We start from the raw sequence: 19,569 nt of genomic DNA on the forward strand, positions 1-19,569 counted from the left end.
GCCAGTCTCCATTTGGTGACCTATAGATACCTAACACTACTACCTCAAATCGATCATCAATTTTTAACCTTAGTCCCGTCACCTCTAAATCCATCTCAACAGAAAATCTCTTAACAAAATCCAGTTCATAAGTTTGGGTATGTTTAGCATTGCTAGTGAATATACATACACCACCACTTCTATGAGCTATTCTACAAAATTCTGATCTCAGTGAATAGCCTGGAATCCTAACTTGATTTATTTCCTTTATTTTTAAGCCATGCTCTGTGAAAATAACAATGTCAGGATCCTCCTGTTTAAGAAATACTTCTAATCTGTCAATTTTGTTGCGAAGATACTGAATATTTTGATGATAAATACTAAAAACCTTACCATCTTGTGCTACTCTATCTCTAGCATTTGTAGCTATTTCCCTTTCCCTGTTTTGAGCCAATTTACTAAAAAATCGTTATTTGTTTTTTGACTGTTTTTAAACCAGAGGATTGCAAACGGCTTTCAATCAGCTCTGCCAATCTATTACACACACACACACACCACACACACACACACACACACACACACACACACACACACACCACACACACACACACACACACACACACACACACACACACACACACACACACACATACAGACCAATACCCAAAAACCACTTTTTTGGACTCAGGAGACCTTGAAAGATATAGAAATTTACAAATTGGAGAACCTTAATTTTTTTCGGAAAGCAATACTTTCCTTACCTATGGTAATAAGGCAAGGATAGTAAAAATGTTTTGTGATGTTGAATTGGTTTTGAATAGACTAGAAAATGCTTACCCAAGAATCTTTTCAAAATCATCCATAAATACGGCCTTGGAAGCTCTTATCAGAAAATCATATTTATTGTATTCATAGTAGTATAAATCCAATTTTGTCATTTCATGTTTTATGATATCAGCTCATCAAATAATATAGTGTGAAATATAGTGGTAATCAAGTTGAAATCAAGCTACTTTCAGGTAGGGTTAATTACGAAACAGTTTTGCCAACGTGAGAATGAGGTAGCAGTAATGAGGGCGTCTCGAAATTAACCCAGACAATGAAGGAAACTGCGGAGCTAAAAGCATGATAACTTAACCGTCGCAGTAAAGGTGATGCCGCGGAATAAGAAACAATAAAGAGCGTAGAGAACGTTTCAGGCCGATTAAGTAGGCGACCAAATGCTCCCCGGGGGTAAATGAATGAAAAGCCCTACATAAAACTACTTTCCGGCCTGCTTTATGTGGCAGTGAAGCTCTCCAGCGGCTGACAATCCTTGCCGCCGCCTGCTTTGTACAGCAGCTAAACGAATGGAGGCGGCAGATAAGGTGCACTGAATTGCAGCGTAAAACTACGGTTCAATCCAATTAGGGCGTTTCTGGCTGGCTCAGCCCTATTCAGCGAACCTAGTCAAGTAAGTTGGAGGGTCTACTTGCACGCTTCAGCCAAGTGTTAGCTGCTTGTAACACGATCTTGCCCTATCCTGTACTTTGCTCGTTCAGGTAGGTGACTGAATTTGATGCCTCTAGCGACTAATGTGTCTTTATCTGCTCTCTCAACTTAGTTGCGAACGGATCACTCTGACAGGAAACACGATCAATTGGCGCAACCGAACGAATTCTTTGGAGAACTGTTGGTGCTTGAAACTTCTCTGCTGAATTTTGTTGCCTCGTTGTAGATTTAGCTTTTTCGTAGGAAGGTTTGATAACGGAAATAATTATGAGTCTCAGTTCTTGCTAGTGTGAGATGTTATGGTCTATGTCATTATTCTATATGTAACTCCTAATTTTCCATATTGAACCAATAAAAACTTGTCATAGGAATTTCAAATTGTGGTTGGAATTGTAGTTTGAATTAAAAATATCGAATTCTCTCATTGGAAGTCAATTTCATTCCTATTTTAGCTTTTGAGAGAAACTTTGTGTTATGATTTGAATTATACATCAATATCCTTCTGCATCGATAATCATTCATTCACCATATTAAATTCTCTCAAAATCGTCCGGAAAAGCTTCTTAAAAGAATAAATGAATCTGAGTTAATAAACTGATAATATTATACTTTTTTTACAATGAGGCGTTGTAAATCCGATCATTAATTAGATGTGGTAGCAAGACAAGCAGTTGTTCACATCCTTAGAATGTGAAGGATATTTTTGATGAAGTGTTGTTTGAGAAAGGTACAAGAGTAAGAAGGCATGATCACGATCATGATGAATGAAAAATCATTCCATGAAATGTTTCCAACCTGAAAATACTATAAACAACTTCCAGTTTTAACCATGTTGAACAATTTATTAAATGTTCAGAATTACTTTGCCGTATCGCAAAGCTTGCACGGGTTTCCCAGATAGGAGAGCAAACGTAATGATACTTTCAAAGGAATGCAAACACTTGTGAAGCATCACTTTTAAAGTCTTCAATTTAAAAACGACTATGAAAAACTCACAACTGGCTCTCATAGTGTTTTTGCAGTCCATAATTTATCAAAGCCGCTTTTTCTGGTGCAGAAGGCCAGGCCATATATAGGCGGCGTACTAATATAATTAAATTTTCTCGCAAAAAGGTTGCAGCACGCGTGTTTATTTCATCCCTATTTACAAAGCTTTTCACATTTTTCCAAGTGAAAAAAGACAGGAAAGTGTTGTTAACGCTGCTAATTGGGGATGGAACTCTAAATAAAGGGGAACTTCTTAATGGACTTGTATCATTAGGCTTAGTGAAGTGAGAATGAAGTCATACATTATGCCCCAAAAAGGATTGTTGTTGCAGCCAGATTATCCGATCACACCTCTGCTAAAAACAAGTACTTGCACAATAAATTACCTTACTCTCTCACTAAAATAATTGGATAATTTTACTTGACTTCAACACTAATTAGCTCATTATGTCATCTATATATTTTATTGAGAGATAGATTTACTTATGAGAGGTATTCTCTTAACTTCTTTCTAAATATTTTTGAATGACAATCGTACACCAAATTCAATTACAATCTGAAAAACTTATACATTCATAAAAATGTTCTACTGTAATAAAAAGGCTAATTCTATTTTAAAAATGGCTTTCAATGAGTTTTTTAAACCAAACACCCTAGTTATTGAAGGCTTTGACAAAACTATTCTTATCAATATCAGACTTTTCATTGATTTAATTTATCGTATGGCTTTGTATTGATGGAGGAACCTGAAGCTTGTTCCATTATTGTAGTAAATCATAATCAAGGAAGTTAGTAATATTTTTCAAATTTATACATGTATCACATCATAGAAATATATTATTATTATTTATTATTTATTCATAGACAATAGATACAATACAGGTAAAAACAACATGCATTCGCCCAAAACTGCTTTAAACCTTAATTTGGAATACACTGTCTAGAGGTTATGTAGATGATAACTTAATTCACACAATATTTTGAGTCCAAAAAAATGAATCTACTACAATTTTGAAATTATAAGATTAATTAATTATATATATTATTTTATCAATAATATATCTCAATGGTAGACAAAAAAATTAAATTCGTATGACTTTGGTTGGTGGGGAGTCCCTTGCGGGAAGGTCCCACCGCCTGAATATATATAATTTAAGCCGTTAATGGGCCTCATGACTGTCAAACTTCAGCCGGGACCGACAAATATAACTTGCCCATCCAATATCAAAGAGTGGTCAAATTGATGAGAATACCAATTTCCAACAGATGTTCATAGTTGGGCAAAATATCTAATTCTTTTGTGGAAACAATTCCAATTCCTATCTCTGTGTGACATCCAATTACATTCAAATTCGGTTGATGATAATGACATTCCCGATAACGTCGATAACCATAAACAAATAGCATGATGCTTTAATCCGTCGATTTTTCACAAATAAACAAGTACTTGGCTGGCTGATTGCTGATTAGGAAACGAGGATTCTGTTGCGTTGTGTGGCGAAAAGCAAACAAACTGCATTAATGAACAGACAGTCAATTATGGCGAGGCGAGCGATGCGGGACTCCATCTAGTGCCCGCAACCAAATCCAATCAACTCAAGCTGGAAAATTGCTTTCGGCTTTATGATGGCAAATAAGTGCTGCCATTAGATTATTTAGAAAATTGGGCCGCGTAGTTGACTATGATTTGTAGCTTACTATGCTAGTTCAATATGGTAGCTCACTATGAAACGGGCAATAAGTTCGGTTTAGGAGGGTGATGCTTCTAGATTGGAGAAGAAGATAATGGAAATTTCTGTGTTAAAAATCTATCAACCTTGTAAAGTTTCAATAGATAGTTTTTTCGATCTAGAGAGGGGAATAATGGGAAATTGAGTGGTGAAAATAATGATTCATCTATTTAATTATTATTAACGAAAATCCTAAATAAATGCTGTAAATCAACCCGAAGACTTCTGCTACTGCAGACATTGACAACAGGGTTAACAGCTAGATGGAAATTCGATGAGAACTACTATCCAAAAATTAGTTGCCAGCCCGGGAATCAAACCCGGTACCTCCCAATTGCCAAAGGCTTTTTATGAAATGAGCGCTGCTATCCAGAGATTGTCAGTTTGGTGTAAGGGTAAGCAATCCTGACTGGCAATTGGGAGGTACCGGGTTCGATTCCCGGGCTGGCAACTAATTTTTGGATAGTAGTTCTCATCGAATTTCCATCTAGCTGTTAACCCTGTTGTCAATGTCTGCAGTAGCAGAAGTCTTCGGGGTGATTTACAGCATTTATTTAGGATTTTCGTTAATAATAATTATATATTAATTAGCATTTGAATTAATGCATTCTCTATTTAATTCCATCTGTAATTCATCTATTTCTTGAAAATTGATAGTTTAGATGGATTCTTACTTCCAGCCTGAAGAGAAGAATAACGGAATACTTTGATGTGAAAATTGATGAATACTTCAGTATATTGATATTTTTAGATTCTGTCGTCTTATCAAAGCTATCAAAATTTTCAACACTTATATTGTATAGTAGTAAGAAAAACGATTTTTGGACTTGCAAATTGCAGGCCTAGGTGATGGATCTGTAATTATTGATGGTTCTTTATCCTGTTCGCTTAATCATCATAACCATTTCATCTCTTGGAATAGTCGACAACGTTTTAAGCCTTGGAATTTCAAGATTTTTGGTGGGGGATAAGACTCTTCAATTGACTTCATATGAATATTAGTCTAGAGTCTACAGTAGTGTTAACTACAACAAAATCCGGTAATAAAGTACATTTTAGTCAATGGTGAAATTTTTTTATATAAATCTATCATTTTAATGATAGAAGATTAAATTTCATATGAATTAAAATGTATAAATTCAATTAAAAGCAATGTCTTCTGGGCGATTTAACAAAATGGAGAAGATATACAGAGGATTTTAAAAAATAAAAATATTACTAAATACCAATATTACTAATACTACGAGTATATTGTGGTTGACTTTCGAAGATTTATGATATTTCGATGAACCTATGGGTGTCACCAATACCTACTACAGTATTACTTCCTACCTACTATTACCACCTACCTAAGTAATAGTAGGTATTAGTGTCACACAGTCATATCTATTACATACTTATGTTAATCATGACACTACAATATTTGAATGAAACGAGTACAGAGTGCTGTAATGGAATTCAACACATTTTTTGTGCTTGTTCATTCGGTTTCCACCTCAATAAATTTTCTGGATCGGAATGAAAGGTTTATTATAGATTATTTTCTATAGCTACTTAATCATGTTTTGACCAAGCCGTTGAGATTTTAGAAGTTGGAAGGAATATTTGCGTAATCCATGTTACATTAATGTTGCTTCATAAAAACGAAATTTCAATTCTGCTCATTGAAACAAACTTCTATGCATTTCTCTACTCTCGACCCCATTCCTCGAATCAAAAAGCTGAAAAGCAACGCTCTCGAAACTTTGAAAAGATTGAGCAAACAAGTTTCGAGTGCTCTTTCCTCTTTAAAAATACCAGAGAGAACTTCCCAAATCGATACTACTGAAAGTAAGCGTTTATACGATTTTGCCAACTCATAACTGAAAAAGAACTTTTATGAAATTCCAAACCTTTTAAACGTATACAGACGTAAAATTTCATCGCATATTTGTCATGAAAACTTTATTTCCCTCCAAGCGAAGTCTGTTTGTATGCTAAAATAGCCACCAAAAAACCGACGAGCTGCTTGTAAAAATTTGTTCCACTGTTATCCATTTGATTCGTACTAACATCTCACAACTGTTTCGCGCTATAACAAAATACGGAATGAGAAAGTGAAAGTCTGAAGATGGAAGTCATAAAATGGGGAAGCTGATCGGTTTTAAAATCTATGATCACATATCGTAAACTTTTCATGATATGAGTGAAGTGGGGAATGTCATGTGATAAAATGTTTCAGTCTCATAATATTATCTGCAACTCTGATTGCTTGAGTACGGGTATGGGCTTTCCAATGATATGAACCCATTCTTTCACAGGAATGTGACAATGGAATTCATGTTCGCATTTACGGACCTGATATTTTTTGCCAAGTCACAAAATTACTTATTACTGAATTGAAAAATTGAAAACTCTTCCATTCCACCTTCCCAAATGCCAAATCACTGTTCTTCTATCTAGATCCTTTTTTAAACATATTTTTTTCTATAACCATACCATATGAAAAGATAGCATACGATTATGTTATACTCTCTCTATGCTATAACAAATTGAAATTTCCTTGTCAAATTAGCCTCGAAATGTTTTGAAACATCATCACTGTTTAACCGTATATCAACAAAATTTTTAAATCAAATTTTCAAATCTCGTACAATTTGATTAATTTCATCAAATCAATGAATTGACCTACTCTTATAAAGCGATTCAGAGTATTTGAATACAAGTTTCCTTATTTAATGTATTAGTTATCATTAGAACCAATAACAATTTACTTTTCATAATTCAGTTTGTTTTATAAATAGTTTATTCTTTCAGATCAGATCTAAATTATAATTTGTAAGAGGCTTTTAATTATCTTCCACACAACATAATATAGACTTAACATTCATAGCAAGCTTTCATACAATTATAATGGAATCTGTTACGGAATTTATATGAATAATTCACCAATATAAATATCCCATCAGAACAAATCCAATTTGAAGAGGTGTACGTGATGAGTATCGTAAAATACAAACAAGGAATGATAGAATACCCAACCCCAACATACTTCCTGTCTGTTTTATAGCTAATCTGCTTTATTTGAACTTCATCGTTGCGATCTAGCTGTAAAATTCAGGCAACTAAACTGGATTATTAAAGATTAATAGATGCTTTTACTACTGTATGAAAATATTTTGCATGTATCACGAAAATAATTGAGCTGTAACTGCCGGTAAACTTTATATAATATCGCTCATGGGAAAAGTGAAGTTATCTGGATTGAAGCGGAATCTGCAGAGATTCCAGATTGATTCTTACATCGTCAGCTCTTTCCTTTATCACTTTTGCTTAAACCGTTTTATGATCCAGGTTTTACATGTCAATCAAGGTTTTCTCATGTCCATCAACTCTTTTCCCACATCACTTCAGCTGGAACCGTTTTATGATTCAGGTTTTTCATGTCAATCAGGTTTTCTCTTCAATTTTGGTAATAGGGCTTATAAAGGCTATGCCCATATAAGCTTCGAGATTGGTTTTGCGTGATGTGAAGGATGATGATGATGATGATGATGATGATGATGATGATGATGATGATGATGAAGATGATGATGATGATGAGAGAAGAATCGATCTTCAGTTTTCTGTAGGTTCCAAACCACCGGAAAGCGATTTTTCAACTCATCAACTATAAATATTCAGCCACCTCTGCTCCTCTAGTAGGAGCAGAAGCAGCAGGAGTATGTCTTTCAACCTATCTGAGCGAAAAAATAACACCAATACACTCTGTATCAATTATCAGATAACTACACTCTGTATAAATTCATCATTATATTTCAAATTCCATCAAACAATCGATCTGGACTGTTTACCAGGAACTTCAAACCGGGATTTGAATTGAATTCAAATTCCCATTTGAATTGAGTTCCATGAAAATAAGTCCTGTATTACAATACGAAATTTCACTCTGTCATTAGATGATAGAGCAAAGAGAATTATCTGATAATGTTTCGTCAAGTATGAGGGAGCCTCTATCGACACATACTTCTAATTTTCAAATTTATCATGGAAGAATGAAGTTCGTCTCCCTCTCATTCGCCCAGCGGACCTCTCCAATGAATTGAAGTTCCTCTCCTAGTCTATAGGTAATCCAACGCCACTTTAAAAGTTTTTGGAAACTGCATAAGTTTCGGAATATTTTCCTTGCACAAATAACTTATTAATAATACCATACTTTTTCAGAATCGGAAAGTGGTTCGTGGGGTTCATGGAGTCCTTGGACACCTTGTACCACTTCTTGCAGTGGAGGGACCAGGAACCGTTATAGGTTCTGTGACTCGCCGCCTCCTCGATATGGAGCCAAGTTTTGTCAGGTGAGCAGATTCAAGTGAACTTTTAACATTGACTCCGATTATTTGAGTCTTTTGAAAAAATCATATTTGAGAATAAACATCTTCCACAATAATGTTCTGTACCGGTACATTTAAGTACGGGACAGCTTTGTACACTTGCATACAACTGCCTCCTCGGAAGATGAGCTTGACATGATGGGGGCTATGATCTTTTAGCCAAAAAAATATTTTCCAATCGGCAGGAGAGGACAGGAAGATCTCCAATTGGCGTCGAGTGAGATTCCTATTTAGAATGAACTTCATCATCGTGAGCTTCTCATCGTGTAGCTTGCCCCTTATTCTGATGCCCAGTCGCTGGCTCAGTAAGCTGGCCCAGCCTGGTAATGCCTAGTCCACGTCTAGGCCAGCGTTGGCAAACTCCCCATCCACACACTGGCGCTGGTCGTCATTGGCCTTCATTGGGCCAACATGTAAATGTGGCACATGAGAGCGCAATTGGTAAGGAGGTAATAGAGTTGTACCAGTAACTAGTTCATGATTCATAGCTGCATTTTTTTCTTCATTTATTTATCTTGTCATGTAACCAATCAAATTATATCAGAACAATTGAGAGTTTGAATTCATTTTTAAAGGTAATTTCTTGAAGTGGTCTATTTGTGTTGTTCGTAGGGCAACTCTCTGGAAACGGAGAAGTGTGGTGTGGCAGTGAGCTGGGACTGCCTGTTCTACCAGGACAGCGGCGGACCGGAAGTGCCGGCCGACAGACCGGAAGTGGTGGCGGAAGTGGGCCCCGGCTGCCGGTGCGGCTGTGTCGTGCATCTGGGCTCCGTCAAGCCACGTCGCCTCATCGCCACCTCGTCGCAGAGCTGTCCCGGCAGGACTTTCTGGCTCATACAGGTTGGCTGTCCATGAGGCTCATGTTTGTCACAGCCACATTTATAATAAAACATTGTGCCCTATGAAGAATGGCAACGTCGCATAGTAGGTTCATTCAACTTGTCAACCCGAGTTGAAAACAGTGAAAAGTCCAGTATGAAATAAAATAGATTAATAATACACTACATGCCACAGCTAGCTGATATTTGATTTTGAACCTACTTTTCAGAGTTGACAACTTGTTGGGCATGACAATTTTAGTGGTGGCTGCGTTCATGAACATTACTGACTGAATTGATCAAGTTTTTCAACACTACAATGATGATACGATTATTATTTAGAGCCCAGTCAATGAAGACAGAAAAAAAGAAAAAGGTTGCAACAATACAAGAAAGCTGAATTAGGTAGGATGTTGGCCACATAGAACATAGTATGGAATCAAGAATTCACGAGTATCCCACACATTATATGTGATACCATACTTTACATTTGAAAATTGCTCTAATGAGTTGAAACTAGTTGTGATTTGATAAAATAAAAAGTATACTCGATAACTTTTATTGTGTTTCAATAGTTTCAGTAGATCTATTGAGAAAAGTGATTATGTGATATTAAAGAAATACAGGGGGGTTTTGATGCAGACTTCGTCATTGTAATTCTTGAAGTGGGATTAGGAGAGGCCCAAACAAATCTTTGGGGGTCCCATAATGAGTTGTTTGTCCCATGTTTAACATGAAAGATCACTGTCAACTACTCATTTTCTATTCGTTTCTCATGAAAGACTCATCGCCTTGCAGGCGGACAAAACGCACGTGGTTCGACTGTCGCTGGAGCAGTTTCGCCTGCCGTGCACGTCGCAGTGGGTGAAGATCAGAGACGGCGACTCGCTGTCTTCCAACCTGTTGGCCCAGCTGGCGGGCTTGCCCCTCCTGCCCCACCACGTCGTCTCCACCGGCCCCTGTCTGCTGCTCGAGTTCTTCTCCGACTCAAAAATGGCCGCCGGCGAAGAGTGCTGGGGCGGCTTTCTTGCGCATGCACAACAATTGGGTGAGTTTATGTTTCGAGAAATATAAATCTTATTCATATGAAATACCTTCTCTGCAGTTCAAGCAGCAGAGATGAGTATTCTTCGAAGTATGAAAGGTTGTACAAGGTTAGACGGATTCCGCAATGATGACATTAGAAATGAGTTGGAACGAATGCCAGATACTAGGATACCAAAGGCTGTCATGAAATATAGACCCTACGGTAGAAGGGATATTGGCAGACCTCTGAAAAGATGGTAAGATAAATAGTTATATCCTTTGAAACCGGAACAGGTGTGTACCTTCTTTACCTGTCTGTTTTAAGGCTCGGTGGAAATTACATGCAGAACAGTAATTGGCAAGTCCCCTCTTTTTCTATCATTTCATTCAACAAATTATTTCCTATTTTGTTTGTTTTGTATTGAGTAACTGTTTCATTGCATTTGTTTTGTATGTGTTTACGTGTGTTGAAAATTGAAAATAAATAGAGTTTATCTTTGTTTTTATTTACCAGCTCTTCTATATTCAGTTCCTATCAGCAATAATTAACATCAGTGGGGTCTCACGATAAATGTAAGGGGGGGCGGTAGTCCAACAGCAGGGGGGGGTTCAGGGGGTTACTTCCACCTGGAAAGGGGGTGGTACGGGAGGGCAATATTTTTTATTAAAACTGACGTTTCAAGCATTTGAGCACTTAAATTCACTGTTATTTAAGGCCTTTCCACACCGGAAAAAATTGGAATAGAATACCTACCGAATAGTTTTTTTAATTATAAATGATAATTTATATTTTTTTCTAAGTTCAGATCAGTGGCGAATATAGCATTTTTTTGTGGGGGCAAGGAAGGTTAATGTAAGGTTAAGTGATTTTAAGGCTGTGCAAAGCCATTTTGGGAACATTTTACTGGTGGCACTTCTAAATTTTTTCATTTGTATGGTAACATTGCGGACGTTTGTGAAAAATTGCTCAGCAAGTTATTCTCAGAAAAACGTTGCCGACGTCCGGGACGTCCAGGACGTCCTGGATGCGCGGTGTGGATTAACTCATTTGATAGCATGGTCAGCAATTTATTTTTTCAAAAACGTCCCGGACGTCGACGACATCTGCGAACTCGGTGTGAAAAGGCCTTTAGGTTGAGTAGTTTCGCCGTTTTGTAAGGTGTCTAATATTCTATTGAACAGTTCGGCAATTAATACAATTTCTATTATTTGCAGTATTCCTATTGTTTAACAATACGAGTTTTTCGGAAGATTTAGGTATAAATTACACTAGCAAATGTGTTTAAAAGGCCCCATAATTTTTTTTTAAATCCCCAGTCAAGGGGGGGGTGGCCGCCACCCCCTAAAACCGCCACTGATTAACATGAATAGATGAAAATGATGATGATTAGAATAGTTTATCAAAACTCTATTCTACACGAGTCTCGAATAATTGTTATTAATACTTCGACTAATCCTAATAGGTAGAGTTCGATATTCAGCGTGTGTTTGTAAATATTGAAGATTAGTTACGGTACTTGTAAGCCAGAGTATTATTTCTATCAACTACCAGCATTGTATTCTGTTCCGTTCTGTTCTGCAGTTTCTATATGGGCCAAAGATTTATTATAAAATATTATGTTCTAAATTATGATGAATGTTCTTGTTCCCACAATCTCTGATGAGTTTTAAAAACTTCGAACATTTTGGATAATATTAATCTATTGCAAACAAACGAGTTTTTGCTGCTTCACTCTCAATTATTGGTAAAATGTATAATGAACAGAAATATAGAAATATATTCAGAGTTGCAATGATTCTAGTTCCAGCATCGTATGGAAATAATATTGATTAACACTAGCGTTCATTACAAATAAATTTGTCCCAGAGTGACTTTTTTGTGTGATGAAAATTTTATATTTATTTATGAAATTACGATCATTTACAGATCCAAACGGTAGCGCTTTCGACGATCGAGCACTTTCGGTGACAAGCTCGGCTATTCCGAGTCCCCTGACGAGGCTGGCGGTCGTCCACATTGCTATCCTGGTGTTCCTGTCATTTGTGTTCCTCATATCAGCATGCCTGGGTGCGCAATACATCCACCGCTACAGGAAGTATCAACTAGCGGCTGCAACTGAAGAGCTGGAAACTATAACTGATGCGTCAAGTGAGTTGATTGATTATTCATATATTTTGTAGAATTGATCCATAACAATTTTTTCGTAAGTGTAATAAAATGTACCTCTGCATATATATACATGAATAAAAAAATGAAACGATTTCAACGAATTTGAATTGTTCAACATTTAAATAAGTATTTATAAAAATGTTAAAGCATCTTAATCCCGGCCCTGGCAAGATATTTTTCTAGGGTCACTCCCTTGTTTCGAATGGACACGCTAAATCGTCGGTCCCAGCTGCCTGAAAACATTTGTTAGATTGTATCTAAGACCCTGAAATTGATAAGGTGTGACCTGAGAAATCTGACACCAGACCTGAGCCGATGGAAATGTAATTATTATTAAGCAACTCATAGTTCATCGTCAATTTGTCAGTAAATGAACAAAGCCTTTTCAGTACATTATTGCAGTTATAAAAAGTCAACTAAAAGAATATATGCTGTCTACTTTTGAAACATAGATTTATTGTTCAACATGTCTTGCTTCGTGCTGATAGTGGCTCAAAACCTCTTCAAGATTGAAAATAGGCTGTAGGCCTGCTTCTCAATTTCAATCTTACATTTACCTATTTTTTCAATCGTCAATAATATTTATATTTATCATCATATTTGATGAAGATATTTATAGTTTCACTTTATTGTTGCTATCCAATTAATTTTAACAAATAATATCAAAATGTAAAAAGAAACAAATGGATTGCAACAAAAAAGTAAAACGATGAAGACCTACATCAAGTGATAATATGAATATGAACATGTATAAATTCATGCATTATTTATTTAATTCATTGCCTTATGTTATGTGTACATTGGATTTTCCTAAACTATTCATGTTATATTGACCCATCTCTTACTTGATATCATATTCATCATTCAACTTATCATGATTCCAGGTGGATCAAGATCGAGTTTAGCTCCTTTAAGAAGCAGAGCTGCGTCCACTTCCACCGTCTTATCAGAAGTTATTTCATTGAAGAGATTCAAGAGAAGTCCAAATCACCGTCATACGCGCCTTAATGAAGAAATGGAAAATGAAGATGCCTCCTTACAGGATTCAACTGATTCACAAAAGTAAGTTGAATCGTCAACTTATCACTAGTTTTAAATTCCTAGATCCCCCATGGAGCCTAATTTCCTAATTTTACAGAGAGCCTTCTAATAAAGGTGGAATAAAAACTATGTTGTCAGTTCCACATAATTTATTTGAGCCAAGCTTAAGTTTCAATGCACTAAGGCATCATTCAGTGGTCTTTTTGGTTAGACTGAGGAGATTGGATAGAGGAAGGAAGACCACTGAAGATGATGTCTTAGTGCATCGGAACTTAAGTTCGACTCAAATAAATTATGTGGAATTAACATAACATCGTTTTATTTCATCTTAATATGGAGAAATTCCACAATATCTTGGTTCATAGTGTAAGCTTTCTACTTACTGTCAACAAAAATGTCGGCTTTGCCAACTTTTGTTCACTGATTCAAATTCCATGATATTGATAGCTTTCAAATAAGTACTTAAGAAAATGTCCGTTCAGAACTCAAGTTAAGTCCATGGACTGAGCATTTTGTAGAACTGAATTACATTAGAAATGGTAATTTTCAGTGGGAATTCAACTCAGCCTATTAATTTGAAAAGGAAATACTTTTCAAGTCATTGAATTAGACTAGATTAGATTGATTTGTGCACTCATTATGTAGACTTTTTAACGCTAGCGTTCATTACAAATAAATTTGTCCCAGAGTGACTTTTTTGTGTGATGAAAATTTTATATTTATTTATGAAATTACGATCATTTACAGATCCAAACGGTAGCGCTTTCGACGATCGAGCACTTTCGGTGACAAGCTCGGCGATTCCGAGTCCCCTGACGAGGCTGGCGGTCGTCCACATTGCTATCCTGGTGTTCCTGTCATTTGTGTTCCTCATATCAGCATGCCTGGGTGCGCAATACATCCACCGCTACAGGAAGTATCAACTAGCGGCTGCAACTGAAGAGCTGGAAACTATAACTGATGCGTCAAGTGAGTTGATTGATTATTCATATATTTTGTAGAATTGATCCATAAAAATTTGTTCGTAAGTGTAATAAAATGTACCTCTGCATACACATGAATAAAAAATGAAACGATTACAACGAATTTGAATTGTTCAACATTTAAATACGTAATTTTAAGAATGTTAAAGCAACTTAATCCCGGCCCTGGCAAAATATTTTTCTCGGGTCACTCCCTTGTTTCGAATGGACACGCTAAATCGTCGGTCCCAGCTGCCTAAAAACATTTGTTACATTGTATCAGAGACCCTGAAATTGATAAGATGTGACCTGAGAAATCTGACACCAGACCTGAGCCGATGGAAATGTAATTATTATTAAGCAACTCATAGTTCATCGTCAATTTGTCAGTAAATGAACAAAGCCTTTTCAGTACATTATTGCAGTTATAAAAAGTCAACTAAAAGAATATGCTGTCAACTTTTGAAACATAGATTTATTGTTCAACATGTCATGCTTCGTGCTAATAGTTGCTCAAAACCTCTTCAAGATTGAAAATAGGCTGTAGGCCTACATCACAATTTCAATCTTTCATTTACCCACTTTTTTCAAACGTCAATAAAATTAATCGTCATTTGATGAAGGTATTTATAGTTTCACTTTATTGTTGATATCCAATTTATTCATGAATTTTAACAAATTACATAACAAATAATATCAAAATGTAACAAAAACAAATAGATTGCAACAAAAAAGTAAAACGATGAGGCCTACATCAAATAATAATAATATAAAATATGAACATGTATAAATTCAAAAATATTATTTATTTATTTATATTAATTCATTACTTAATGTTATGTGTACATTGGATTTTTCTAAACGACTCATCTCTTACTTAATATCATATTCACTATTCAACATGATCATGATTCCAGGTGGATCAAGATCGAGTTTAGCTCCTTTAAGAAGCAGAGCTGCGTCCACTTCCACCGTCTTATCAGAAGTTATTTCATTGAAGAGATTCAAGAGAAGTCCAAATCACCGTCACACGCGCCTTAATGAAGAAATGGAAAATGAAGATGCCTCCTTACAGGATTCAACTGATTCACAAAAGTAAGTTGGAAGCATATCACTAGTTTTAAATTCCTAGATTCCCCAGGGAGCCTAATTTCTTAATTTTACAGAGAGCCTTCTAATAAAGGTGGAATAAAAACTATGTTGTCAGTTCCACATAATTTATTTGAGCCAAGCTTGAGTTTCAATGCACTAAAACATCATTTAGTGGTCTTTTTGGTTAGACTGAGGAGATTGGATAGAGGAAGGAAGACCACTGAAGATGATGTCTTAGTGCATCGGAACTTAAGTTCGACTCAAATAAATTATGTGGAATTAACATAACATCGTTTATATTTCATCTTAATATGGAGAAATTCCACAATATCTTGGTTCATAGTGTAAGCTTTCTACTTACTGTCAACAAAAATGTCGGCTTTGCCAACTTTTGTTCACTGATTCAAATTCCATGATATTGATAGCTTTCAAATAAGTACTTAAGAAAATGTCCGTTCAGAACTCAAGTTAAGTCCATGGACTGAGCATTTTGTAGAACTGAATTACATTAGAAATGGTAATTTTCAGTGGGAATTCAACTCAGCCTATTAATTTGAAAAGGAAATACTTTTCAAGTCATTGAATTAGACTAGATTAGATTGATTTGTGCACTCATTATGTAGACTTTCAATAAAGTTCATTTCATGGAAACTGTAACATCAATTTTCTTATAATGAAAATTTCAACTAGGTACTTCTCTTTCAGTTTTTCATGCTGGTCCACTGTCTCCACTGTAAACTCAATTTCTCAATTACTGTAACATATTTATTTTCTCTCAGGGAGGAGGAGAAAGAGAACGAAGAACATCCAAGAGGGAGTGGAAACTCGAATGTGATTCATCTATCGGTTAGTCCGAGTTCTACGGAAACAGAGGGCAGACCGACCACACTGGATGTAACGCATAAGAAAATTGCCAGAGAGCAAACACCACGAGTTCATAGGAAACATCGCAAGTAAACACTGATTTATAATTTACAATTTTCATTTTATGATTTTACAGACATTATGGTTAATTGATTGACTGATTAGCTTTACCTTTACTTGAAACCTAGCAGGGCGAAGTTAGGGCGTAGCCGGGAAGTTGGAGTCATTTTAAAACAAATTTTAAGACAAAAGTTTTTTGTCTTTTCGGTCTCAAAATTTTATAGTATTTTGAAAGTTTGGAATTTTTTAATTAATTGTAATTGATTTAATTTAATTTTGAAGTATTTTCTAATTTAAAAATGATTTTCATGTGTTTTGAATTGTAAATTGAGTGTGTAATTGATGAATGTTAAGTGACACATAACCTAGCTACATTTTTGGACTGTTGTATAAATTAGAATTGGAACCGTTTTGGGCTTATAAGCCTGTGGTACTTTTCTGTACGTTGTGTAATTATGAATGATTAAATAAATAATAATAATAATAATAAATAACAGTAAGTGTAACATTCGGCAAAAGTAGTTCTTGTATCATGTATTAGTTTTTAAAAGTTATAGGTACAGTATTTTTTCCGATAATTTTATCATTATACGAAATGTCTCCCTTTGATCTATAATTCGAATATTTCTGCAAAAAAAATCAGCAATATTCTTTTATAGAACACTAGTCTACATTGTGTACTTTTATTTTTCTTATAAATGTATCACTTTTCAAATATTAATATTCACGGTCTGTATTTTTTATGCATTCAACTCCTGAACTCCTGAGGAGAGGACCTTCATCAGCCCAAACTGATGGGTTTGAATTACATGGGTTTCAAGAAACATGAATCTGTATTCACAGTGCAGTTCATGTCATTTTTATTTCTTGATAGAATTCTTACTCAGTATATTGCCATGAAACCTTTTATCAAGTTCTAGACTATAGGATTTTCAATAGGCTAAATACTTTCCCTCAGTATACATTCTTCATTCTAACTATGTATCCTTAGTTGATGATATTCATTTTAATTTCCAGATTCAAATCTCCTGTGAGTCCAGTGGATGAAGGGCCCGAGGAAGTGGAGAATGATCGATTCAGTTCGGAGCCCACTCAAGCCCCTTCGTCTTGTTCTTCTGTGCGCAAATTCGGTAACGGCCTGAGACCAAGCATTAGTTCGAGTGTATCTTCATCACTCACAACTGTGAGTAAAGTGACTGATTTAATATAATTCTACCATAATTTTTCTTCACTTCTTCATCCAGTAATAAGTTTTATGTTGAAAAAAGCGACTAAGAGAGAAAAAGTATCAATTAGCTATGTTATATTAACCAACCACATTCGAAGAAAAATAAAAAGGAACTGGATAAGAAACTAGTCTTTCAGGCTGATATGTACTTACCAGTGAATTTTTTCATACAACTATTAATTGGAGTTTTCTCATCCTTCTTTATTCCAGAGCTTTAAAGCCTTCGGTAAACAAAAACCCTTTTGGCCAAAATTGGAGTTAGCTGGTCACACTTTATGCTCTGTGGTCTATGCTATTAATGAGTTCAATGATTCGCTTCAACCTCTAGTCTGGGAGGTTAATTTTCTAATTCCAAAGTAGGAATTATTCCTTACCATCTAATTATTCAATGTTTCAATTGTTTTTTTATTATCGAATGAAGAATACTGCAGGTATATTATACTGAACGCATTAATATGTTTTTATTTTTCATTTCGATCAAAGGCATTTTAGCAAAAATTATGCACTTCAACAAAACAATGTGATTACAATAAAAATGTAATACATTATTTTTGCCAGAAGATTACTTCCACATGAGCCCTAAGCTTGTGGATGGGTAATGAGAGATCAAATAGGTATACTCACAGTTTTTGGTGGGCTCCAAACAACCTGGAAGTGATTTTGAAACTCATGAACAATAGTTATACTTGAACAGGCTTCAAGCTGTCACTCTTTCAACTGAACAAGAGCACTCATTCATTCATTGTTCATTCCATCATCATTCATTTTATGAATTATCTACATTTTATATTTATTATTTTATAAATTTCTCTCATTTTTAGGCTACATCCTCACCAGTCTCCAGTTTGAGAGGCATCAATCCGAAAGAAAGCAAAGAGAAGCGCAACTTGGCACGACTGCTTGCGGGATCTGAATTCAGTTTGGGACCAGACACAGACCTTGAGATGGATTACTATGATTACAATGTTCAGAATGCAAGCACTGTAAGTTAAATAGTTGAATTATATAAATTTGTTAGTGGTAACTGAGAATGACAAATTCACCAATTCGACTACGAGTCCAAGAATTGGCGTTAGTTGAATCTTGAAGTCGTGTTTCAATGGAAGAGTAGACATTACTGTCTAAACTTCGCATCAAATTGAAAAGTCATTCTATCCCATTCTTAATCTGAAGCCACTACCTTCAAGATATTTTTCGAATATAATAGCATCTTAGTCTAGATACTTTAGAAGGAATATCAGACATTTCAGATCAAAAGTGCATTTAATATTATCGTATGATGCCTAAATGAATGTAAAATATTGATCTCAGTTAGAGTGCGATTTAGTCTTAACCTGAAATATTTTTTTTCTCGTTTTGAGAGAGTCTGATGTCAACGTAGTCAGGTTGTTGGGGAATAAATGTATTATCATTCTAAGAAATTATATTAATGAGTATTACCGTTTTGGGTGTAAGCGTGTGGTACTCTTCTGAAAGTTGTGTAATTCTGAATGGCTAATGATTAATAATAGTATAGTTCTGCAACTATTATTTTTTGGGCAAATCAATTAAATGTGGTGCAGTATTTGGTATTCCTCTTAACTTAAGATAAAATATTCGTTCAATGATTATGAATTTAGTGTAGAATTAAGTCTGCTTGTTGTCTGAAATTGAAAAAGTTATGGTCTCTTCTCAGTTTAAACTATAATTATCCCATTTTTATTATCCTAAAAGAGTGATGTAATTTATAGAGTTTTCAAGAATAAAAGTAA

General features: G+C 35.3%; 1 protein-coding gene across 3 annotated transcripts in view; it reads left to right on the forward strand.

The window, feature by feature from the left end:
- Positions 1-19,569, forward strand: part of LOC111058539 — a 226,346-nt gene that overhangs the window by 202,239 nt on the left and 4,538 nt on the right. For 2 of the 3 annotated variants that reach the window (XM_039432285.1, XM_039432287.1), the window contains 8 exons: positions 8,391-8,521; positions 9,170-9,397; positions 10,174-10,423; positions 12,329-12,550; positions 13,456-13,633; positions 16,446-16,619; positions 17,608-17,773; positions 18,640-18,801. In XM_039432285.1, the coding sequence (XP_039288219.1) occupies positions 8,391-8,521; positions 9,170-9,397; positions 10,174-10,423; positions 12,329-12,550; positions 13,456-13,633; positions 16,446-16,619; positions 17,608-17,773; positions 18,640-18,801 (1,511 nt within the window). Of the gene's footprint in view, positions 1-8,390; positions 8,522-9,169; positions 9,398-10,173; positions 10,424-12,328; positions 12,551-13,455; positions 13,634-14,359; positions 14,582-15,491; positions 15,670-16,445; positions 16,620-17,607; positions 17,774-18,639; positions 18,802-19,569 lie in introns of all 3 variants that reach the window. The other variant, XM_039432286.1, reaches the window with a different exon arrangement.

Source organism: Nilaparvata lugens, chromosome 7 (genome assembly GCF_014356525.2).
Source record: "Nilaparvata lugens isolate BPH chromosome 7, ASM1435652v1, whole genome shotgun sequence".
NCBI lineage: Eukaryota > Metazoa > Arthropoda > Insecta > Hemiptera > Delphacidae > Nilaparvata > Nilaparvata lugens.